Source organism: Neopelma chrysocephalum, unplaced genomic scaffold (genome assembly GCF_003984885.1).
Source record: "Neopelma chrysocephalum unplaced genomic scaffold, ASM398488v2 Primary Assembly neopelma1_75, whole genome shotgun sequence".
In the NCBI taxonomy this organism is placed as follows: Eukaryota; Metazoa; Chordata; class Aves; order Passeriformes; family Pipridae; genus Neopelma; species Neopelma chrysocephalum.
The window spans coordinates 8200785-8227451 of NW_020897736.1; the positions used below are offsets into that span (position 1 = coordinate 8200785).

Sequence of the window (26667 nt, forward strand, 5' to 3'; positions counted from 1 at the left end):
GAGGTAAAACTGGAAAGCTTGACAGTAACATTCAAGAGATGAATAAAAAGGTCCTGATGCTCTCATGGCATTCAGCACCTTTATAGATATTTACCAAGCTACATGTTCAGCCTGTATAATAATGCACTTCAGTGAGAGGGAGTTTACATGGTGCACAGACAACAGATGTTATGAAAACAACAAAGCAATGGAGGAAGAACTTGCTGTGAGCTGTTTGCTGTGTCCATGTGGGCATGGACATGGTGGGGAACACCAGCTGGGAAAGTAGCATGCAAGGACAGGTAAAGCACTCTGGGATGCTTGAAAAGAGATAAGTCAGGAGTGAGAGACTGGATGATGATCAGGTAAGAAGTGTCTTCTCTATTTCAGTAATCTGAGCTTCCACTGATAGAAAGATGCAGCACTGCCATTAGAAAGGATCTAAACTTCTAATCCTTCATTATTCACCATCTCTGTGACTATCACCATGTGACAAATCACTACACACAGGGGAACAGCATAACAAGGTCACTCTCTTCTTGCACTGGGTTTCCAAGCATTTCTTCCCTACTGTGAATGAAGCACAAGTTTGTAGTGTCCCATCACTTATTTCTTTGGACAATCTTAAGCTTTCCCCTCTGAAAGGCAACAGCAACAATTTCCCAGGTACAGCTGAAGTGATAATTTTTTCTTACACCAATGTCTTTTTTCCAGGCATATCTTGCTTCTTGCAGTTATGCACCTGTTAAGTGAGCATTTAGCATCAGCTTCTGTTAGGAAAGAGAAGCCAAACAGTTTCTAGCCAGCCTCTGGCTCTGCAGGTGGACAAAGTCTCAAGTAGAGCTTATGGAAGCCTGAGGAGATGAAGATGGATGTTTCTGAATCCATCAGGGAGACACACTGCCATCTGCCTGCTCCCTTAAAAACTACCATGTGCTTTGCAACTGCAGCTCTGCTAAAAGCAAGAGGGACACTGACTCTCCAACACAGCTCTGTGTACAGCCATAATCCCCCTAATCACTTTGGGCTGAAGCACTCAAGGATAGCACAGCCCTACAGGGATACCCTCAAGAATGGCCATGTTCTTGTCCTATCCATCTTACAGCCTTCAGCCCCAGCAAAATACAATCTCCCCACCATTTCCCAGCAAGCAGGTCATTGCAAGTTTCCAAAAAAAGCTCACAATACTCAATCTACCAATTCACTCTGTAGCACTTTCCAGTATTCCTGCTTCCCATTCAGTTTGTGTGCCATCTGAAACATGCTAAAAAGAGCTTCTCAGCTTTGCTGTATACAACTCTATCCCCTTTTTTAATAAACAATTTTCAAGTGCTATAGCATTCACCAGATTTGACTTTTAACTTTCCAAGAACCCCTGCACCATTCAAATGCTCTAAGGTCATGGCCACAAATAAGTTAATTGTGACTAAGCAAGCTGTCCTGGTGCAATCCTGAAAAAGAATTCATTGCTTTTCCAAGCATGGTGAATTTAGCTCAAAGAACCAGAGCTATTTCTCACATCTCCTGACCCACACCTCCCAAAAGACACAACTCGCTCATTTGTATGCAGATACCAGAGCAGTCTACTCCAAAAGCCTGGAGCTTCTCATGTCCTGAACCACTGGACAAGGAGAAAAGTAAAAGACATTTTCTTGGCCACTCAGCATCAGACTGCAGAAAGCATCCAAAAACACAGTTCAGGCTGACTGGTGGTCTGTAGTGTTCTATTTGGTTGCACAGTATCACCACCATTTCCCAAATTCCAGTCTCACTGCTTTAAAAAAAAAAAATCAGCTGAAAATAGATGATGTGTTACCCTAAAATCAGTTTACCATTCGCAACCAAACAACACTGCTGTTATTTGTGTCCTTTTCTCCCTTTCCATGGAAACAGCAACTAACTGGGAAGGGTGTCACAAAATGACTTAGTCACCTGACTTGGTCAAGGTCTGCAACACCCCCGACCAGCTGGTGCAAATGTTAAGCACAGACTCTCACAGCAGGGCTGTACCCCAGCAATCACCATCTCAGCCCTGCCTGCACATTATCAGACCTGAAAAACTTACAAGGGAGAATAAGGCCATCTGTTTTGGACAATAGAAGTTTTCCAAGTCTCTGCCCACAGCATCATTGTAAGTGGGCAAGTACAGTGATATAACAGCACCACAGGACAGAGAGGTCCTGGCCACACTTTCCTGTGATGCTGAATCAGAGCAATAAGGATTTGTCACTGGCTGGAGAAGCTGCCCATTTCTCCCATTGCACCATGCCCCGGGACAACCACTGCTCCCTAAATACTCACAATAAGGTCTGGTCTGGCTGCCTTGTCAGCTTGCTCCCTGGCACACAGGGTGCCATCTCCCACAGAGCTGGAGCTCCAAGAATCATAACTCACATAGGAAACTACTGGACTATTGTCTCTTTCCTTTATATTGCTCTTTGGGACTGAGGGAAGAGGCAATACCAAGGGAGAATGAGGTTCAACAGGATCATTCTGTCTAGCAGCACAGCACAGAAAGTCAGAAATAATATGAAGAAAAAAGCTTACTTGATTTCAGTAGAGCTGCCAGAGCCCCAATGGCTGCCCTGGGGAAAGAAGAGAGATAGAGAAATAATGTCAATTTATTTGATAATTTTTGTAACCTTCATCTTCACAGTCTTCTGGGCCAGGCTTCCCAGATGGTCTAAGCCGACAGCTTATGATGGACTTTGACAGAACTGCAATGTTTTACACCAATAGAGTATCCAGCCTCTGGAGCTGACTCAGTTATTCTAAAAGACCATTAGCCCTCTAGCTTTACTGTAGTGCTGATTTGTAATGACCATTAAAATTTAAAGCAACACCCACACATCCAAAGTAATCTAACAAGTCTTTAAACTGCTGCCCCAAAGCTTTTCCTTTGTACCAGAAACTCAGCACATGCCCACTCCAGACACAAGTGCTTCTATCTACATCAGCAGATGATAACTTCTATATCAAGCTGGGATATCAATGTCAGTGTTTCCAGCCAAATCCCACTCCTTTTTCTATTTTCCCAAAACAAGCTTCACCCTGTCCTCCCTCCCAACTTTAACTGAAAACAAAATTGAATTTCTTTTAATTGAAACATTGTCTTGCATTGCATGGGTGTGTCAAGGGCCCCACTCAGAGGAGGACTTGCAAGAAAGGTGCTAAAGCTCTATAGTAAGACTGCTTGCAGTGAGTAAGTAGCCACAGGGGAGAGACAGGCAGGTTTCTGTTGACTTTCTGTGTCATTTCAATGTACAGGTAAGCAAATTAACCTGCCTGAGCCAGCACAGCACTGGTTTGTTTGGGAGCTGGTCACTAACATTTCAGTTTGAAAAGCTGAACTGAGGTATCATTGCTCCCAAACATCTGGAGGCAAGTTCCTTCCTCATGTGGTAAAATCTCCATCCCATTACCACCACAGAAAACTTTCTTTTCCAGTCATGTTCTGCTGGTGCAAGAGGATCTGTGTTCTAACCTGGCTTACTGCTGTGAAGTTTTAAGTGCCCAGAGCTGATTAAATAAATACAGCTACAAAAACCTCCATGCCCAAGGATTCCTTAAAATGTAATCTCTTTACAAACCAATCCCCAAATAAAATCATATTAACTTCCATACTGAGCCAATTATCATTCTGCAGCAAATAAATATTTTTTGTCATCAAGCTGCTGTTCATTGTGTGTCCTAACAGCAGCTGAGACTAAAAGATTCAAGAGAGCTGGTTGTTGCTAATGTTGGGTCAACATCTCTATCCGAAGTCATTCTTTCATTATGAATCTGTCAGAGTTCAACAACGGCTTTACAAACTGCAAAGGAAATGCACACAAATACAGACAGAACAGGAAATCAGTAGCTAAAAATCTCACCGGTGGAAGCACAGTCATGCTTTCATTGCTTCTTCAGCTCCACCTAAACAGCAATCATTCTGCTAGTGGGAGGAATACTGTCATCCACCAGCTATTCAGCTTGCTCAGAAAAGAGATACTCAGTTTAAAGTCTGGGACAAAGTAAACAACTCTAAGCAAGTTAAAATTCCACCTAGACCATCTCCCAAAACTCACACTCCAGTATGTGTCTTGTAAAAAGAGGCTGAATTACATACCTACATTTTACAGGCTTAATGTGATGTCTCATTCACATGGCAGAACATCAGAGCAACGAAGGAAGACCAGAGTATCTCTTGCTCAGAGCAGAAGACTTCTCAGTATTTCCTCTAGGCATCTACTTTATTTTGCATGTGCTTATGAGCATTGCTAAGAGTTTCAGTAGAGCTCCACCACTGTCATAAAGTCAACACTGCCAGGAATCCTCCCATCAGCCAATAAATCAGCAAATCTGGATCCTCCAATACTTTTGGGGTGGTCTGTGAATCACACTGTATACAGACAACTTCATTCATCCTTAGAGGATCTTAGAACTCCCAGGCCATGTTCTCAGGCAGTGTAATCTCCAATTCCTACTATCTTTGAGTCCAAAGTTTCCCCAGTTCTTCATCACACTTGCCCCAGAAGACTTAAACTCTTCCTGGCCATACCAAAGTTGATCCTTCAACGGCCTTAAGCACTCCTGGTCACTTCTTTTCTCTGGGCTTTGAAGGAGCTGACCTACTCCAAGTCAAGGGATAAGAGCTATTCGTGGTTTTGATGTGACCTGGTAGAACAGGGGTGCAACTTGTAAAGCTGAGAAACCCAAAACTATCATAAAAATGTAAGTAAATCCACGCAGAGGGTCTGTGGGGTGGAAAATTCAAACACGTCCTGAAAAAAATTTAAAAAATTAAAGGTGATGTTGCCCAGATCCCAACACCACCTCTCAGCAGAAACAGAAATTTTCATGATCACCATCTGCTTCTGAAGTGACATTACAGACCTGCAGCTGCAGCTAAATGAATTTCCCACATCCCAAGCTAACAGCCTAAACACATCCTCATCTCAGACCATACCTGTACATAGTACTGCAATAAAATAAAGCAGAACCAAACTGGCATGTTTCATCTCTTCAGGTACTCCAATCCCTCACAAGGGGTTTGGCATAGGCAGGATGAAGCATTCTGTAGGTCCTACAGCACCTGCTCTACTGTTAGTCACAAGTGCAGACCCAATAGGCTGACCTCAGTGATATGCATTGCTTTAGAACAGATTTCAAAAGAAAAAATAAAAGTCATTAGGGTAAACTGCAAAAACAGATAAAACAGATTTAAGGGATAAAATAGACTTACCAAGAGTAGATCAAGCCTGCCTAACTTGGTATCTTTCTCTGATAAGATAACCTATTTTTTCTAGACAAGGGAGATGTGGTAGATCTAATTTATCTGTACTTCAGGAAAGCATTTGATATGGTGCCACAGTGAAAATTGTTAGGCCAGCTGGAGAACATTCTTAGTGTAAGAATTACAACATGGGCAAGGAACTGGTTAAAGAGGCAATGACAGGAGTTGTGCTGAAAGAGGAGTTATTAGTCTAGAGGGAAGTTATGTGTGGAAGTCCTCAAGGATCTTTTGAGACTGATCTTATTTCATCTTTTCATTAATGACCTTGGCACAAAAAGTCAGAGTATACTAACAAAATCTGCTGACCGTGTGAAGTCAGGAGCTGCTGCCAATAGCAGGGAGTTCAGAATGTCTTTCAGGAGTAACAAGATGTTCTTGAATTCTGAAGCAATAGAAATGTGATGAAATGTAATAGTCAAAGTGCAAGGTTAAGCATTTAGGGTTTAATAAGAATTACTGTTATGAGCAGGGGCTCATAATTTGGAAATGGGTAGAAGGACACCCTGGATATATGAGCCCATTAAAGGATGAGGACAAGCATGACCAGAAGGGTGACAACCATGAAAAGAACAGATCAGGTCTCAGGACAGCCACTGCCAGTGGAGAAGGGGAAGCATGAATGTTCTCATACAAGGCTTCACCTGAGCAGCTGTGTGCAGCACTCAGAAGGAACCATGCAGAAGTGTGCCAAGGAAATCATTGTGGTAACAGAGACGTAGCTCATGAGGAGGTTTAAAGATCACAGTTTAGTCACCTTAGCAAAATTATAGTCAAGAGACAACTGGATTTTTCTCCACAGACACACTGGGTGGTGGAGAGGTAAACACTGAGGAAGACAGAGAGGAGACAGAGGCTGAAGAACAAATTTGGCATAAGGACGAATGGATATAAAATGGCCATGAATACTTTCAACTGGAAATGAAAGGATGGGTTTTCAGCACTGGAAAATGAAGGTCTGAAATATCCTCTTGGCAACAATGGGACAAACAACCGAATGACTTTGAAAAGACAGTCTGGATTCCTTATAATGAGACTGCTAGGCCCCGTTGCCAATGAGGAAAGGGTCTGAAAAAAGTGACCCAGGAATGACTGTAGTCCTATATCCCTACATTTTAACCATAGATATAATGGCAGTGAAATAAGAAACAGGAATTTCAAGTGCAAAGTTAATTAGATAGCCCAGAAAATAGCAGCTGCACCAGCTTAAGCTGGAAGTCCAAATAGTCCGGTGTCCTGTGGCCAACAGTGACCGAGGAGATCATGTGTACAAGACCACAGCAGAAACACAGTGCTAGAACTTGCAGAACAGACTCAAACTCCAGCAATTCACAGTCCAGTGATACCATAAACTAGCAATGGTGCCTCTGGGAGAGGCTTTAGCTCTGAGTTGGTTTTTCTTCCAAATATTTGCCTGGAAACTTTTAAATTTATGCAAATTCTTAGCATTCATAATTATCCTGGGAAAGGAGTTCGCACCTACACTGTGTAGAGACTTAGCTACCTGCATTTGTTTTAAGTTTGGACTTTCAATCAGCATTGTCATTTACACATTAAGCCAGCTGTCAGCAGGTATCCCCAGATTATTACCTATTGTTGATGCTGAATTAATTCAAACATACAAAACACCATATGGGAAACAAATAGTAAGTCATAGGAGAGGATGAAAAATAGGCTTACACTGAAAGAAGCAGCAAGACCATTGAAGCATTAATAGGTTTAGAGCAAACCAGGCAAATGGTGTTTGTAATAATATCAGCACCCCTTAGCACCATATGGCAAACCAACAGCATCTTTTCTGGCATCAGAAGATATAATGAGATGAGTAAGCCTGGGACAGGAAGACAGAGACAGGAGTTCATAAATTGTGCACAAGAGCAAGGATGGGGTGGGGGGAAGACGGGAACAGGAGGAAAAGTTTAAGAGCACAAGAAAGATGACTTGATGAGCCATATGCCAGACCAGAGAATTTGATAGCATGCCCAGTGCAAATCTCTGCATTTGTCTCAAGAAGGAATGGAGGGAAGACAGAGGGGATGGGGGGGATTAAATCATTAAAAAACCTGCCAAATCTGTCCAGATGTCTTCCTCTGATTTTCTGTTTTCTATGGTAATAGGTTAGCAAAATCTAAGCTGTTTTGTCAAGTCCTATGTCTCAAAGGAGACTCACTTATATATTAAAAAAAAAAAAGAATTATGTATAAATAAAGTTGCCCTGTCTTATAAGGCATAATAATAAATGCTGCTCCATAATCAGAAAACATTAAAAACTCCCTGTAGTAGCAGTCGAGACAGCCACTCTGAAGAATGGAAATCTTTGAAGTGTTTCCAAGTCAGCAGCTTGGATATCTGGGCAGGAGTACAACTAGCAGACAGATAGACAAATGCAACTTCCAGATCCTGTGCTTAGGAACCAGCAGCAACAACAAAGAAAAACTCCATGTCCCAAGCCAAAGCACAATTGGATTAACCAGTAAAACCAGGCTGTTAAAAAGCCTGGACAAAGGAGTCCTACGCCTAGGTCACCCTTTTGGATCCGAGCTGCCAGGACACTTTCTGCTGGAAATCGCTGCAGACAGAGGAGCCTGAAAGCCAGAATCTCTTTGGTTTTCTTCTGCTCTCCAATCTCAGCTCACAGGTTGTAGCACAAGGCAGTATGATGGACAATGATGTGCCTCTGTTTTTGTCTCTCTTGAAGAAAAAAGAAGGACTCCTGAAAATGAAAAACCTCACTACAGAGGAAAGGCTTGGTTGACTACATGAAAGGATTTTAAGATTCATAGGACACAGGGTGCTCACATGTTCAGGACTAGCTTGGATCTATGGATAGGGAACAGAAGTGCCAAAAACTGAACAAAGAAATGAACCAAAAGGGCTCTACAGATCAGTCCCCAAGTAATTGAATCATCCTTCCTTCTCCTGCAAAATTGTGTCTTCTACATGCTAAAACACAGAACACCCTCTTCAAATTATTGAATGAAAGCTAATGCCTTGGTGCTTCGTTAAATACCTCTTCAACCTGATGCTTGATCTAATTCCTTAAAGCAATCACACCTGCATGATAAAGACATAGACCACTATTTTTATAGAAATGTAATGCATGTTACTCAGCTTCTTTTGCCCTTCAATCTGCTATTTCACATATTCTTACTTGTTGCTGTCATGTTTATTTATACCACAACAAACATGGGGCAGGAACCCTGCAATTTATACTTGTACAGCATCTAGCACAATGGAACCCTGACTCAGGGCTCAAGGTATCACAGCTTACAGGCTTAAAGCCCCTAAGCTTCCACAGCCCCGTCTCTGGGAGGAATTAAGTGTCCTTGACTGTGCACATTATCTGGCTGCATTTTGCCTCCAACCCCTGGGACTTGTACTTAACTACCAGAGTTTATACAGTCACAAAGCCACTTGCTCTAAATTTCACATTCATGTTCAACAACTGAGAGACATTTAGAAATAACAGGTTGGCACCACGGCAAAAGGTGCTTTATAAATGCTACCAGGAAGCAGATCTCATCCAAGGCAGATGCCTTGAATGGTCATTTCCCTCATGGCCCAGAAATACAGATCTTAAATACGCAGGCACTTGCACAGTGATTTGTTTTAAAGACTTAAAACCAGCAGCTTCACAAGTCTTGGAAATACGGGTGGGCAAAAGCTGCTTATGCTGCCGGCATCTTCATAGCACTGCTAGTCTAGGACTTATACAAAAATACTCATCACCATGTCCACTTTAATTCCAGCTTGTTAGCTAGGCATTAAAACTTACACTAAAGGCAAAGTTTGCTTTCAAGTCTGCAATGTCCCACACACTGCCAACAGGTGGAGTTCGGAAATCCAGCTGTTGTACACAGATGTGCTTTCAGTGTATTGCTGAAGGAAAGGGAATAAAAATCACACACTCTTTCTACTGGATTCTTCAAGTCCAGTGACCAGCATGTGTCAGTTCCCAGGTTCAGTTCAAAGCCTCCAACGTAGCATCTTCCAAACTTCACTGCCTGCCCTGGAGCCTGTTAGGTTAAAATCAGTGAAAAGGTATAGCTTTCCAACCTCTTTCATCTCTGCCTCCCAGAAAGAAGAGTGACTCCAGGCTTATCCTCCAGGCATCCTTACAAGTATCCTTCCTTCTCTTGGGTACAAAAAATACAGAAGGAGAGACAGCTGTATCCGAAAAAGTCAACCTATTCTTTACAGCTCTAAATTAAATTAGCTTCAAAGTAGTAACACAGAAGAACAAGGTACATGAAAGACACTCAAATCCTTGCCAAAAAAATGCCCAGGCATTTCTTACAGCACAGTGCAGAGCTGGCACTGCCTCCCCAGGAAGAAGCTATACCTCAGAAGATTATGTCAGCTCCCTCTCTAAGGTCAGATGTCATCAATATGGCTGAGGCAGGCTGTGACAGCTTGTCATTCATGTCAAGATAAAGGGGCTGGAAGGATCAAAATCAGACAGAATTCTTAATCAATTCATCACCCAGGCAGTTCCAGGCTGACAGTGTGAGAATCCAGGTCTCCCACCCAAGGGAAACATGTAGGGGAACTGGGAAAGGGGCTGAATGCTATCCTTGATTGATTAAGAGGAGTGGTGAGGACACTCATCGAGGCCACATCTGCTAACAAGCACCAGCAGAGCCCTACAGATCATTTCATATGCAGTTTAAAGTGTGTCAGTGAATGAGGTTAAATCCCCTTTCTTTCCCCGGGCAGCTGTGTTCCACTCCCAATCCAGTTACTACTCGGTTCAGAAAGAGTCCGGTGTCTGTTGGCTCACTCCTTAGCTGTAATTTTTTCTATAGCTCATCAGTTCTCCATTCCCAGCAGCTTTTGCTCTGGAGACCACAGGATTGACATGAACATTGTGGTCACTGGGGAGCATGTACTCCAAGCATGGGGGAAGAGACCCAGCCCCATTTTGTTCAGCCTCAAATTTTCTGAATGCTGTGTACACCCAGAGTAAGGGCAGGGAGAGGGACACAACACACATACCCTGCTTAGGGCATGAGGAAGTCAAATGGCACTTTTTGGTGACATACCAGGGAACCCTGGGCTCAAATCTCAGCAGGGCAACTGTGACTTCTTTCATTAAGAATAATTGAACTGCAGGTGCTTTGCCATTGGGGAGTCTCTGATGGTGAACTATAAAGGGAAGGTAGAGCTTGGAGGTACCCAGGAGTTTATGATGCCAGAAAATAACCCTGCACATATACCACATTGCTTGCAAACCTCTGCAAGATTTTTATTTTATGGATACTATCAATAACTGGCAGTGAAATACTTAAGGGCAGCTTCTGTTACTGACAGTCCAGGCAGTGAGGTATCTAACATGTCACTGCTTGTGCCCAGAGCTATTTGAGAGCATAAAAGGGAGGCTGGTTTCAAAGTAATCAAGGCTAAGAGCTGTAGTTCTCCTTGACTACTAGTTAGTACAAACCATCTCTAAGGCAGCAGTAATCTCAGGGTACAACATCTTTAAAAAGCCCTTTGTAATGAAAGGTGCTCTTGAGTTGTGAAGCAGAGGTGTGTGAAACAGCCACCTTTTCTACAGGGCTGCTGCAATGGATGGAAAACATGAGCTTTCATTGCAGCCATTCCTGCAGCTACTCTGCTTAGAATTTTGAGGTTTGTTTTGTTTGAAGTTTTTTGTTTGGTTTGTCTTTCTAACCAAAGAAATAAACATCTTTCAGAGAAGCTAATTTAAAAAATGTGTACAATAGAAGAAACTTGAAAAGTACATGAAATATGAAGCTGAAGGACTGAGAAAGCACCATCTTCCTTGATCTCTTCCAAGAAAGAAGGCTGCCTTGTGTGTCAGACTTTTCTTTAAGCAAAAGTCAGATGTTTCAGAATAAAAGAAGGAATGACTTATATTGAACACGAGATGAAAAACTGTGTTTGTTCTTTTTAATCTAATGGTACTGTTTCCATATTACAAGGCTCTAGAAATAGATCCATCAGTTTGTGTTTATATTGCACTTCACTTCCCCCTGGTCCTATTCAGATGAAGCACATCCATAAAGTCCAGCCAAGGAAACTCGAAGTTTAAAATCTCTAGGGAAGATGTTTTTTTTTAATATGCCAGAGCAAGAAGCTGTTTCATGCAAATGTAGCTGCTGGAATTGTTCTCCCTGTGCTGTGTGACAAGGTGCAACTTGGGTGGCTGTGAACTGGCAATAATGTCATAACATAACCCTGCAGCCCCACTCAGCTCTGCTCTTGGTGAGTGTGCAGCTACAGCCTGTGGTACCAAGGCCATGGTTTGAACGTGGGAGCAGCTCTTTGCACATCAGTTGCAGCTCTGACAGCAGTGTTACGCCCACATCTGCAGCAGGGAGCAAGTGCAAAAAGATATCAGTGCAATTAATCTTCTGGCATGCAACACATTTATCAATCCCCATGTGCTTCCCAAGGAGGTAAACATCATTTCCCTTGTTATGCACACAGGTCAGGCAGTTTCTATATATTACTCTTACCTAAATCCCAAAGGATGGTGTTCAGAGTTAGAGCTGCCTGAAAAGCTCATATGCAAGTTGAATTTCAACGAAATATACAGAAGAAAATATGCAGAATCTGTTACCAATTTTTTCCTGGCTTCCATCTATTCCCACTTTTCAACCTTTCTAATGATTGTGTTCCTTCAACACATACATATATAGCCTTTCAACAGGGAATTTAGTGTGAGTTGGGCACTTTACAGTTTGTTGGTTCTAACTGATGCTGCCAAACAGGAAGATGCTTGGAAATACTGGGGTATTCATTTGTATGCCATGTGTGCACACAATACTGAGCTTAATTGGTACTATTAAATCAGTCTCAAATTGAGAACAATGCATAAACATGCTTGAGAAACAGAAAGCAACATTCTCTTACAGATTCACAATAGGCATCTTGATCTGAATTTAAAAGGCATTTTTATGTCTAAACATGCAGGTAGCACTCAGCAGGATTTTTCAAAGCTCTTTTGTATACTAAGGTCAGAACTACCTTTTAACAGTACAAGTTAATCCATTAACCTGCTGAGAGGTTTTCTGTTATGGTTACATTCCCTTTCATCTTCACACACCTAAATATCGCTGAAAATCTCGACATTCTTTCAGAAAACTTAGGTCTCACCTGAGTCCCTTCAGTCAATAGCAACAGCCAGTTTTTAATCTGTCTTTTATGCTAAACAAATGCCCATTTTACCCACCATGTGTTGTTGAAACAGAGGGTTGCAAAACACATGTAGAATGGTGTTAGAAAGGTATAGTAGTGACTAGTTTTGCCATAGGAAAATATAGTAAGCATGAAGTCTTTGGGAAAATAAATGTTGCAATTGCAGAGCAGGGAGAAAAGCTTATTAATTTGCCTGGGATTTTCAATAAATGTTTAGCAGGAAAAAGCCATCTTGCTCTTCAATTCCCTCTGCAATTCTGTGGTTTATGTCTTGCTGGGCAGGTGAGGGGGAAATGGGGATACTGCTGCATTGTGTAATATATACTGAGATATATCTCTGCAGGAAAAAGAGCCGAGGTGTGGAAAGCAGACAGCTTTCACACTGCCCTGCAGCTGCTTTCTGGACATAAGACCTCCAGGCTGCCATAGGGAAGGCAACAGAGTCATCTGAGAATGTGTGATCAGGTTCACAGAAAATGAGATAGATGCTGCAAAGGAGGATGTATCTTCTGCAGAAGCTGTCCCTGCAAGCAGGCTGAACCACCACCTCCAACACCTCCAACAGCAGCAGAGGCACCACCATCCCAACACCCGCTGTGAATATGTCCTTGTCCTGTCCTCATATCCACAGCTCAGGCAGAAGTAGGACATCTTACTGCAGGAAAGGAAACCTGCAGACTGCAGGTCAGAGATGAGGCTCTCTACAACCACAGCACCTCAAGATATCTAGCATTTCAAAGAACATCAGCATAGATAAGACAGAAATGGGAATGACATAGGCAGGGTCCTGAGAAAGAATGAGATGTTTATTTATTTCACCAGTATGCACAAAAGTCAGAGAAATAGGTTTATATGCTAGATCACCCATGTTACCTTCAACACAGCACTTTGCCCAGCAGGATGCATTCATACTTTGTGAGGATGCAGGAAGACTGCAATGCCAGGGGAAGCCAAAACACAGCCTCGGCTTTCATCCCCACATCTTCAAGCAAGGGGATTTGGACACACCATCCTCAGTTGTAACACAGGTCACTACACCACCATGGAGAGTGTAAGGCTCGTTGTAAAGCAGCATCTGGCTGCCACAGACTTATGAATTTGTTCAGTTGCACAAGTATAATTCCTTATTAAGCAATAATCTGGCCACATCTTAGTGCTGGTGCCTGTTCTTCAAAACATTTAGCCAGAGGATTTAAAAGGAAGTGAAAGTCAGTAAATGTCACAATGCAGCAAGTACTGGGTCAAATTCTCTTGATATTTGCTGTTTGAAAACTGCAATGTCACACTGGCATAACTGCAGGGGCTTTTTGAAGTAGTAATTTGCAGAAGCTTAAGTAATAAAAGTTAGGGGGTTGTTTTCCTCTCTCCTTCCATTGGAAAACTTCCATCTGATATATTCAAGCCAAATTCTGGGATCTGAAAACAGACAATATCAAAGCCAAGGCTGGGAGAACTTCAGCTGTATATACAGGAATGAAGTAATAGGGATAAATAATTAAAACACAGTAAAAATTCTGAGCATTACTTGGACGGTTCTTCCACGTGCCCTCATTTTTTTTCTGCACAGTAAAATCTGGAAGGTGATAAAAGCTGGAATAACCACAGATGTGTGTGATTTAAAGCAATAACAAAAAATAAGGAGGAAATTAAGCTTTTGAGTAGACAGTGAGAACTGTTGTGCCATTGTAATGTATGCCCTATGGTCCACACAACATCCAGACTGGATGCCTTTAACACAGGAGTGGGAAGAAACAGGCGGAGCAGATGTGCCAAAGATATGGGATGGTTCTCTCTTTTGTGTTCTGCAATAATCTGGCTTTTTCTGAGCCTGACAGTAAAATCTCTGTCTCAGAGGCATGACCTTTCCAAGGTTTACACTTCAGGGGGAGTTTCCATTCCCAGGCCCAGAGCTGCAGCCATATTGGGAATCAGCAGCCCTGTTCTTCCTCACCAGTCACTTCCTCAAGTTTTCAGGTTCTCTCCTTCACGTTCCAAGCCCTGTCTCCAAACACATCCCACAGCAGCTCAACTCTGGGTTTATTTACAGATTTTACTGGCATTGCTGCCATTCCAAGTGTTGCCCTGCAGATAAAGAGATCAAGAAGAGCCCTGACAGTGTTAATGAGCCAGAGCCCTGTGCAGCAGAGCCTTGTGGCACTGCTGTTACAAAACTTCCTCTCCCTAAAAACTCATTTCACCTGCACTCAGTAAATACTCTAGTATTTATTTTATCTCTTTTATTCTCTATAATCAGTGTTTGATACCTACTCAAAAGAGCCTGAAAGACTGTGAAGGCTTTGGAGATCTCTCTCTCTCCCATTGGAAATAAGTCTCTTGTGTTGTCTCTGTATCTCTAAAACCAGCTACCCTGCTGCTGCTACAGCTGGTGTGGCTCCAACAGCGCTATCAGGACGGGGAATCCTACTGCAGAAAGGCTGTTGCTAAGGGCTTTGACACTGTGTCATTTAACTCTGCTCAGGGCAAGTCTAATCACTGCTGTGCTTTAAAACCACTGATAGTTCTAGAGACTGGCTTACACTCCACCTGCCAGCATTGCCAGCACTGGTGGAGATGGAAAAAAGCCTCAGCAACCACAGGAAATTCTTAGGGCTGCTTTCCTTGTAGGGACAGCATGGTACAAAGTGCTGCTGTAGAAGCTCTGCACTACTGTTTCCTTTCATTGTTTTTTCCAAATTTTCCTTGTCTACTTTTGGACCAAAAGCTTTTCTGGGGAGGATTTCATAGCTGCTTTCTGCCCCCTTCATAAGGGCAACAGGCTTCTGGGTGGGAGGAGAAATGGCAATAAACCAAGTGAAAGCCAAAGGAGAAGAGATTCCTGGGCTCTCACACGTGCTGACACTCAAGTGAGTGCCCTCAGCTTTATCTGCTCACTCTCTGGCCTCTATCAGAGATTCACGTCATTACCCAACTCAATGATTTCCGAGGGGGGATTCTTTCATTGTCTCCTTGACACAGGAAAACAAATGCAGGCAAACAGGCAGGTTGGGCACCTGTTCATCACCTCTCCAAGCACATTCAGATAGACTTTGTTAGAAATACCTTTCTGCCAGTCCTCCAGGGCTGCTGGGTTGATGCTTTTTGAAAGCCTTGGCACTTAACATCCACCTCAAACATGTTTACAAGGTCACATAACAATGTTGCTCAATCCTCACTCTGCCAGCTCCACATTCACTCCACAGGCCACTTCAACTACATCCTGCCTGAGCATAAAACCTCTCACAAATTCACTGCTGCTTTTCTCTCCCCTTTCTCATTTCCCTTCCTGTCTGTCTCTGTCCTTACTGAATGCCTCAGACAGAACTGGCTGCACCCTCACTACCCTTAGTAAGGCTAAGAAATATGAGAAATGTGAGGGTTTAAGTGTATGCATTGAGCATATGAAAAGTCTGATCTCAGGTGACTTGCCCACAGTAACACACCATGTCTCAGATTAGCATTTCAGACATGAGAGATCTTTTGTCTCCTACCATTATACTTCTTGCCTTCTTTACTTTTACAGCCCCACCACCACCGGTGCAAAACTTCTCTCTAAGCCTCCAGATCAGAAGCAGCTTACACACTCCTCATCTCACATGATAACCCTCCAGCTTCCAGAAGGCATGCCAAACCCTTGATTCTTCATAAATTATGAAATATTTTGTAATCCTTCTAGCTCTGTTTTAATTTTTTAAAATTTTAATTAATTCCACTCTGTTCTTCCTGTGCTGCATTTAGTCTTCACCTAACCTTCTATGGGGGACTATCATATCCAGCTGCAAAAAAACATTATTAACATTAATAATTCATTTAACTCTGGGAAACACTCAGAGATGCAACTGATGTATGAAATCAAGTCACACCTCCCATTTGGATGGGACTGACAGTAGTTTCCAGGGCTATGTGGGATATACCCCTCAGAGAGGTTCTAAAAGGCAGTGATATTGCAATGCAGTGAGGCACCCAAGTGTTAGCTTTAATCTAGAATAAAGACCAAGACTGAGACAGATACAGCAACATGAATAATACTCCCAGAGTGGATAATATGTCCTAAGATGCTTGGGTTGTCCACACTGGGGGCCCTGCTGCAAACCTTAGCAGTTTTTAGCGCAATGAGGTAGATTAAAGCTCAGGCAGAGAGACTCTCCCACCCAACAAACTCAGAGCTGCCTGCAGTACAGACATACCCAAAGCCATGATGTGAGGTCAGCCATGAACTGCATCTGCCATAGCCACTGGGTGTGAAAAGTCAAGAACTTGAGAACAGCAGTGACTTGCCCTCATACCATCCTTCCAAATATAACCCACTAGCTCACCAAAGGGGAAGAAATAATGGGCAGGCAAAGAAAGGCCTTCAGTTGAAAGCATTGTTTCTCTTTCAAGCTGTGACCTGAAATAGATGTAAAACACAAGCTGTAACTAAAAGAAAAAAGCAAACATCTCTTTCAAAATAATAGTCTTACTAAATGAGTTCCTCCCTTCCCATGACATGTCAAGTTAAGATTAGAAGTGGATTTCTCTTTATATAGTGCTCATTCACCAATTTTTTCATGCCACATAGGCAGGTGCATCTGTGGTAAAACTTCCCATACCAAAGGCTACCAAGAGATGGCACCAGGATTTCTGTGTGCCACATGTTTGTCCAGACCTGTGGAACAACCTTGGTGGATGGTATTCCTCTCTGCCTCATCAATTCTTCATCTATTTTCAAATCTAACGTGAAAGCATCTCTTTTTTCCTTGCCTCTACGTCTTAATTTTCCAATTTCTCCCATCTACTGCTATTAACAGTACAATGCCAGTAAAATGTAATTCTGAAATGCAACTCTATTTGTTCTGCAAAGCAGCACTGAGATACCATCAGTCTGAAATGAGATTTTGTAACTTATTATTAATATTAGAACAGGTCATTCTTTGAGAGAAATCACATAGACCGTAAAAAGAACAGAAAAGAAGGAACTGCATGAAACTGGGACACCTTTGGCTTCAAGATAATTTCTTCTATTACAGTGGCTCATTGCATTAAATTTGCACAGTAGGGTTTATTTACCTATCTTAGTGATGCAACCATCCCCGCTTCATGTTATCTGAGATTTTACTCAAGTTAAAGACACACTTTATATAAAAAAATTTTCCAGACGACCCTCTTTCTTTTGTTGCTGGCATCATCTCATTCAGGATGGTATTTACTAGTTTTATTTAGCAGGAATTCTAGGATAAATCCTATGAGATCAAGGCCAGATGAAAAGCATGTCATTTAGTTGTGACATAGCTCAACAGAAATATTTTGGCCCTTCCTGTGAATTTTCTGCAGGGATCAAGTGAACTAAATAGTATCTGCTTATTCTCAAAGCATTGATTAATTCTGACCACATTCCAATAGAATCATGTGTTACTTTCCAATTAAATATCCAGACTGCTCAACATGATTAATGGCAAAACACAGACTAACGAGAGGCATTAAGAATTATCTACTTTTGATCTTCTATCAGGAGCCATTGCCAAATAAACAAAGAACCCATCACAGCAGCTTCCATATCAGGTTGCAAAGGAACCAATTACCATGTCAGTACATTGAGTTTCTTCTCTTTCTCAAAATACTGTCTGGCAATGGCCAGATATGTCACATATTCTGTTCTAGCAGAGAGCAGCTGAAAGTTTAGCCCAATCCAGGGGATGGAATTGCAGTAAACGCACATGGTGGTCTACCAGCAAGAAGTTATCCAGGATTAAGGATAGGGAAAATCTAACTGCCTGCTCTGGGGTTTAGAGTACATTTGTGGTTGGATCTCTTCCATGTGCCTCTCCATCATTCTTAACAGAAGAGATAAGTCTAGTGTTGGGGTCATCCCCACGACACGTCTCCTCTCTCTGTCTAAACCAGACACAGCCCACTGTGGTTCTGGTTTCTTCTGTCGGTTTTAAGGTCACAGGAGATCACTTGTACAAGCATTTGTTGATGTGGCACCTTGGACACTTTTCAACACTGTGGGCTCAACACTTAGATTTTATCTTGCATCAAAAGCACCAGTTTCAAGATGAGAAAACAGAATCCCAGTTGCATGCAAAAAAGTGTTCTAAAAAAGCAGAGCAATATATATGTTCCTTTATTCAAAGCCTAATTTGAAGCTACATACAGCCTCTTAACTTACATCTTCATAATTTCCAGGGTCTTTGTATTCTCCTTAGTCAATCTGGCATAATATCTGATTAAATATGTCTTTTAGCATTAGATGTGCTCTCCTGATCACCCTGATATTTCTCTCTTCATTTGCATGAGCTCTGCTTTCTGTACTCCAGTAAAAATCTTCCTTTCATCTCACCCCGTGACAGAAGTATGTGGTACGGGAATCACTTCAAGACCATAGCAACCACACCATCATTATCTTGCATGTTTCAGATTCACGAGTCACTCCCCACCTCAAATCACTCCTGAGCATTTATCAGCAAAGAAAAGACGCACAAGTTGTGGTATTCTCCTTCCTCCTGGGTTTTGAGCCCTGACACCAGATGGAGAGGACACCATTTTCCGAATCTCTCTCAGCAACCATCTACCTGACCCAGCCTTGAATGCCCATCATGCTACTTCCAAGTTGCCCACTCCAGACTTATCCTCCGCTTCACAGAGAGAAATAAACATTTTTAAGACACCTCAAGTTTCTGGAGGCAAACACTTGCCACAGGTGAAGAGAATGTGCTTCTTTTTCCCATTAGTATGTGAGGAATCCAGATATCCACCTCAGGTGGAATAGAGTTACACTGAAGGATTTCCTCCCTTTAATGAAAAGGAAGATTATCAGCAAGCCTCTGAGGAGCTGGGACTATCCAATAAGCACCAACATAAGAAGAATTGTGATCAAATGTCAGAAGTGGTTAATGCTGGACATGAGCAAAGGCAGATAATTTCTGCATATCACATTTTCTAGTGAATTAATTTGGCGCCATTCCCAGACCTTTTTTATTCACTTTCCACGTTTAATTAAGTAGTCAAACTTTACTGGAACAGCCCAGTGTAGAAAGCCAAGTATTGTGAATACTCACAGAAAGAGTTTTTATTTCTGACAAATACTCACTCTTGTTGCAATCTCTCATACAAGGTTTATGTGAACACTTACCATGAGCCACTCTGCTCAGTATGATAAATAGATGTACTCATAGAGCTTTGAGAAATAAAGACATTTTAAAAGACTCTTCAAATTGCTTTAATAAAACTGCCCACCAATCTTTTAACAGAAGAAAAAGGAAACATAATGGAGGGAACGACTCAGACACTAGTCATCCCACCATTTGCCATTTTCTAAAGCACAGGTCTTCCTCATATGAAAGGAGAATAAAACCTGGTTCTTTATTTTCAGCCACTTTGATACTTTATCTTCAGCTTGAGGAGTCCTAGAAGAGCCTGCACATCACATAGGCACAAACACACAGCCTCCAAAGCCACTGATGAGGATACCTAATACTTGACAACCTAGAGACCCATACAGAAGAGACCCAGATCCTGGTTGATTAGAGAACAAACTTCTTCCACTGTCACACTCCACATCCCACAACACATCCAAATATCTCTCAGAACAAACGAGCTGGGAAAACAAGCAACAGTATTGAAAGGAACACTGGAAAGTAGGAGAAGGGTAGAAGCTATGGAACAAATGGGGAGTAATTAAGATGAAAGGTGAAAAGAGCAGTGACCATTGCACTGTGTGGGGCATCAGAGATGCTACATTAGAGAAGGTGTTGATGGAGTGAAGATTTGAGCGTCCCACACACACTCATATCAGATATCCCAGCTACTGACATAAACAGAGCTGAGGGAAACAGAACATCATCTGGTTTTATTTTAAACTGTCCCTGTAAAAGGTATCAGAAAACTTTTCTCTCAGCACAGCATCATGAGAGATGGGCAAGACAGCCTTGAATCTCTGACTCACTTGGATTTCATGTTGGTTAACTCAAGAGATCTCTATACCTCAGAGAGTTTTGTGGGTTTTCCATATAGCTTTTACCTCAGATATGGGTAGTTCTGGAAAGATCTACAGTTATGGCACCAGCAACCTGAAGACCTCAAATGCCTAACTAAAGCCCATAAAGTCCATGAGTCACAGTCCCAGGGGAATCAGAGATACTTGGCATATACCCAGAGAAGGTCAATTGGAGCATGGGGAGACTATTTCTAAATAACCCAGAGCTTTGCCACTGGGAAAAATAAATAGAACTATGTATCTAGTTTCCACATCTTAGCTGGCTAAATAAATAGCTCTCACAGGGCACTCTCCAGGGCAGATTCTTAAAGTGACCTTGGTCCTGCTGCTGCCCAGAACAGGGGAACACAAGTGTACCCACAAGAGAAGTGGTGCATTTTCAATGCTGCATTCCTGGCAGCTGATCAGAGAGCAAGGGTAATCTCAGCTCCCACAGTTGCCGGCTGTTCCTTCCCAGCAGAAAGGCAAACCATGGTGGCACATAGTTATGAAGTGGAGAGAAGGTATCAAGAGCAAATACAAAGTGAGGCTCAGAGGACTTCAGGGACGACATTGGAGTTTACCCCTGTAGGCAGGTTATAAACTAGTGTTCTCTACAAGTTCCATACTAATACCAAAAAAGAAGCAGATGTTTTTGTGAGCAACTACACCAAAATACCCCACTCCAGATTTCAGCACAGCCACAGCAACTATGGGAAGATCTGCACCAGTGTCAGATTGCCAGGAGCACACGCTGGGCTAGACAAAACACATGACTCTTTTCATCCTTTCTCCCAATCTCAGAAAACCCACCTATAAGCTCCCTACCCCAGTCACCTCACAAATTTATGGCTAGAGCAGCTCAAAACATAGAAGGACAATTTCACATGTACCCATCTCAATTTCTGATGAACTGTAAAGATGCTTGGGATTTTCATGCCATAGCTATCTGAGGCATTTCCTAAAACTGGGAAAGAAGACCTGTAGCCCACCCTACAGTCTATACTTCTAGTCTCAGGACCTAAATTCTCATCAACATCTCTTGGAGCCACTTTCCCCAGTGAGAGCAGTGCTCCCAAATGGACTGCAAGCAAGAACAATTTCTACTGAATAGTAATAAACTGGTGTTGTGAACTGGGTTGCAAGTGTGAATTAAAACAAAACAGGTTTGTGTTGTTCTTCTGATGTGAAACAAACTGTCTCCACTGTGCCATTGACTTTCTTGGGCGCCCCCAGTTACGAAACAAAAGGCCCAGCTCTGAACCTTGGCCAGGGCAGCTGAGTGGCCACCAGGCTTCAGCTGATTTACTGTTCTTGTTCATTAGACCAAGTGCAGGTGGGAGCCAAATCACCTCTTCTGTGAGCTAGGTCCCAGAAAGATTTTATGCTCCATTGCACACTCATACAAATATGTTTTAAGAAGAGCACAAATATTTTAGGAAATAAAAAGATAATTAGGAAACTGAACTAGTAATGACAAGCTCAGGTAGACAACAATTAATGTATGAGATACCTTTTTTCAAAGGGGAAATAAAAGCTTTTCAGTACTAAATAAAAAGGTTTATTAGCAATAAACCTGAGGTTTTATTGAGAACAATTTTGAGTTTGCTCTTCTGGTGTTTGTCTGTTTCCCAAATGGAAAAAAAGGTTCACAGAAGAGTTAAAAACAATTCTTGTATATCAGGTAAAAGGAAGAAAAAGCTAAATATTGCATATTGACAACTCAGAATAATTGAAAACAAAAGCAACGTGTTTCTCTGAAGGCTATTTCTTTCTCTTTCTTCTTACAAGTGAGTATTCTAGACTACTTTACAGTCTACATTACAGCAACCCTCAGCACTCACTGCACTCATCTCCAAATGAATTTCAACAAAAGGCCAGGCTAGAAATGTGTGACAGATACCAAGTTTTTCACTTTCCCCAGAGGAAACATCAAATGGAAAAAAGCACTTTTGCACAAAATTCATTTTAAAAACCTTTATGCAGCCAGTCCCATTGCTTAACAGGGAACTGATGCAGGCAAAAGTCCTATTACACACAGATCCTGACCTATAAGGCTACCATAGAAGTAGAACTAACACTATTCTAATCATAGCAAACACTTTCACAGGAAGGAAACCAGGGAATTGAGTGGAATTTGCTTAGTTAAGCACAGGCTTGGACCCATCAGTCATTTTGGTTGCCCCAGAATTCAAGCCCAGCGCTGGGTCTAACTCATTCTGGGCACCCCTGTCATACACAAAGCAGTTCTCCAGGCTCCCTAAATCTCAAAGTTATAACATGAGGTCTTAGAGGAATGTTGAAGGATGCTCAGATATCCTAGAAATAATACTGTAGCAATAATATTCTTTGAGTTCCTCTCTGTTGGAAGCATTCTGGTAGCACACTTTTGGACAGACCACGTAGAGGAGTCTCAGGTACTCTAAGAGAGAACAGAAGTTGTGAAGCAGTTCCAGGTACTTAGCACTGTACTAGAAAGCCAAAAGCATGGGCTAAGAGTTGGCTCCCATCAACAAGGCAGCTGCAATTCAAATTCCTTCCCATGCAATGTATTGTGTAAATGGTGATACTGAGAGAAATAGTATCAGTCTTTGGTGGTAACATCAGGATGGACATTATTTACTGGTACCCTCACCCAGAATAACTGGCCTCCACTTCAACCACAACTAAGCAAGTAGTGGCCAAACTGTTGTGCTGTGTCTGTCCATCCTTCTCACCTACACACGATGCTCAGCCTGGAACTGCTCAGTGGTCACCAGCCATGGACCTCACCCATGTCAGGTTCATGCAGAAGCCAAAGCCAACTGAATGCTGCCATGTCCTTGCTGAGATGTGCATGAGGAAGTAGAAAGTGTGCTCCACAAACCACTGCATGTCTCAACAGGAAAACTGGCAGGTTCTGTGTTGCTTAAGCAAATGGGATTATGTGGGCACAGCTCACAGCAGTAAATGCTTCCTCCTGTTTTTAAAGAGCAAGTCACAGAAACATGTCCTTCTGCAGTGTTTTCCACATTACAAAGTTTGCCTTGAAAAGCATCTGAGGAAGTGGTCATTTGGCATTAAGATGGAGATATAAAATGGACTTGCTGTCTTCAGAAAAGAACTATTTGAAATATGTGGGATGGGCTTAAAACCAGATGCAGATTAATACTAGTAAGAACTGTCATACTTCAAAAATATCATGATGACTTGCATATCATCGTGACTGTCTGGAAAAGGAGGATGAGGCAGTACTCCCATGATTCCACTGTACCTGCCTCCAAGGCTGGTGGTGGCAGGAGGTTCTTGCTAAGGGGTAAATGGGATCAGTTTGTCTGCTGCCAGCACAAGCTTCTCAAAACCCAGTCGTGGCTGGGGAACAAAGGAAGATACCTTGCAATCAAACTGCCATCCCTGTATAGGGTACACTACAAACAAATGGCCACCAGCATGAATCATATGATGAATCATGGCATTAATGTGTCCTTCAGGGAACTATTTCTGCCTCTTAAAAAACCCTGCAGATTTAAAGTGAGTGGAAACAGCATACATTTCTGATTTCTATGCCTCTTCAAGTGGAACCAAAATTTTATTTCTTGCTGTCCTGGAAAGATGAGTTCCCTTGGGGCTACTGCCTACCTGACCGTCCTGATGTGTCTCTTGCTGTAGGGAGTGATGACTTTGAAAAGCAGCTCCATGGCTCCATTGATGCCAAGCATAGTTCCTGCGGTAACTAAGGCAATAAAAGAAAAAAAGCAGTCAGCTCTGAAGCAGGCAGTCTGTAATGTGTTTTAGAGGAGATGTGGGGAAAGGAGTAGCTGCCCCTGAGGCTATGAGCTCTCTGGGCTCCCATCTGGACTCCACAGGTCACCTTACAAACACAGAAAGTGAAGCATAAAGCTGTCTGTGGACACAACCAGAGCCAAGATCAGGTGAAAAAGCAGTCCTGCAGCTCTTTCCCAAGTTCCCCAAAGCCCCTTTTCCTGTGGATATTGTACTCTCCAGACAACAAATCATAATTAAATAGGGTCTTCTCCCAGAAAAATGACAAATTCATCCCACATTTTCTACATGCAACTCCATGGGGACAGTTCATTTCATAGAGTCTTGGAGGGCAGAGTTTTCTTTCTGTGCTATTATTCAGCAGGATGGAAGTGAGGTTTGGGGGCAGGGGTGCTTCTGAATGCAGCTTAATTTCATCTAGGCCAATTTTCCCTTTAATCCTTCGCTTGTTAACACACAAGGAACTTTCATAGATAAATTTTACAATCAATTCCAAAAATACCTGATGCATAAACTAGGTGTTTAGCAAGACTTCCCCACTATGAGACAGCATCTCTGTGTAATGAAGGGACAAAACCAGCCCTGAAATATTAAATGCAAGCGACCAAGGTGAAAGGATCAGTAAACAACAGCAGCCAGGAGAGATGGCTGCCTGCCCACTGCTGGGTTTTGGCTGTTTTGTAGATATCTCCCAGTGGTCATCAGAGAGCTGCCAGAGGGCCCATCATCTCCTCTCATCCTACCGTGTCCCTGCCAAGCTCTCCTGTGATGGAAAGCTTTGCAAGGTTTGCCAACTACATTCACACTTGCCTGTAATTCATTAGAGACAGGGTGGTGGACAAGGCTGTTCGAACTCATCCTGCCCCAGAGCAGGACATGGGCAGCCAGACACATCTGGTTATAGTGAAAGGAGCAACTCAGAGTGAAGAACTGGTTCATGAGATGAGACAAGGACTCATCTTTTTTGCTTTCGTACCTAAGCACTCTCAGAGTATAATATGCTTCTGAATTCCCTATAGTTCCACTCCATAAATATAATTTTTAAGGTTGGAAACATGTAATCCCCTAGTTTGGTACCACATCCACATAGACTTTCACCTAACTTCCCCTGCATCTTCCCACCTGGGCCACATAGCCCACAAAGCCAAAGCTACTCATGGAGGGGAAGCACATCTGGAGAGTGGGGGAGGCACCTGGAGAGTAAGAGAGTTGCTCCAGCAAAGGTGCAGAGTGGGGTCCTGGGGTCTGACATTAACAGAAAGGAGGCCAGGCTGCAGTGTGCATCCTAAAACCTCTGCAAAAACTGCAGCTGAACTGGAATGCAGGTGCACTGAAGCAGGGAGCAGGGAAGTGTGTAGATCATATTTGGGGTGGGAGGCAGCACAGGGTCACTGCGCAGCTGTGAAACCCAAATAAAGGCACGTTTCATCTTCTGGCCTTGGCTGCATTTTCAGCCACGCTCAGCCTTTCAAATACTGCTTATCATGGGTAGAGGGGTTGAGTGTTGAGGTTTGGATGCTTGCCTGAGAAAGGCATTGCATGAAAGTAACTCCTGTACAGAGGGAAGGGACCTGCAGGGCAGGGTGCCAGGAGTGCTGAATCTCAGGATGCATATATTAGACTCAGACAGGATGGCCATCAGGAATTATCTGCTGGGTGAGGGATGTGGAGAAGGAGAGGAAAGGGTTAGAGTGAGCAAAGGGAAATTTGTGCTGACAAGCTCAGTGCTTCATAGCAGGGAAAGCCTGTATGAATCTCTCATGATCCCAGGAGAGAATACTGGAAATCCCATTGCTTGAGTCATTTAACATGAGGGCATTGTCAACCAAGAAAAGCTGGGAGAGAGCACGGGTGGGGGAATATTAGACAGAAGACCGGGATCTAATATCTGCTTCCTGGGGGACCTTGAATGTGTAACTGATTTTTCTCTCCCTCTGCTTCTCCACCCATTTTTCCTTCCTTGTGGAGCTGCTCTGAGGATCAATACAATCAACAGTAGTGAGACATTTGGCTGTTATGGTAATGGGAGCTGCATAGAGACTTAAAGTACCCAAGTCTCAGAGCAAAAGAATTGACTGTCTTTTTTCTAGAATAGGAGATCATTGCCATGAATATTTTTCACTACAGCACTTATATTTCCATAGTCTGTAGATGAAATGCACTGTAAAGGCTGCATAGGCCCCTAGAGGAGCACCTTTTTCTATGGTTGTTCTGGCTTTTGTGCCTGATTCTGTACTTTAATGGTGCATGCAGACACTAACCTTATCAGGAATAATGTTTCTTTGCATTTAAATGATTAAAGAAGAACTCTGGCAGTTGTCACACAGAGAAAAAGAGGAAAATCCTGGCACTCACCATTAGAAGCACAAACCCTCAGGACCCAGAGGCAGTGGGTGAGGGGCAGGTGGTGGTCCAGGTTTCTTCTTGTCAAGCTCAGTATTATATCAGTGGCTTCTGCCTTCTGCACTTTCAGGCCAAACTTCCTATCTGTGAAAAGCAAATAAGAATTAAACTATTGCAAAGGCCAGGTCTTTGCAGC

At 42.6% G+C, this 26667-nt stretch overlaps 1 protein-coding gene across 1 annotated transcript in view; it reads right to left on the reverse strand.

Annotated features, from left to right (window-relative positions):
• The window catches only part of AGBL1 (ATP/GTP binding protein like 1), a 249726-nt gene that overhangs the window by 222700 nt on the left and 359 nt on the right, over positions 1-26667 (reverse strand). The window contains exons 2-4 of the mRNA XM_027688705.1: positions 26484-26615; positions 23985-24078; positions 2527-2564 (exon numbers count right to left, since the gene is read on the reverse strand). Of these exons, the coding sequence (XP_027544506.1) occupies positions 2527-2564; positions 23985-24078; positions 26484-26615 (264 nt within the window). The remainder of the gene's footprint in view (positions 1-2526; positions 2565-23984; positions 24079-26483; positions 26616-26667) is intronic.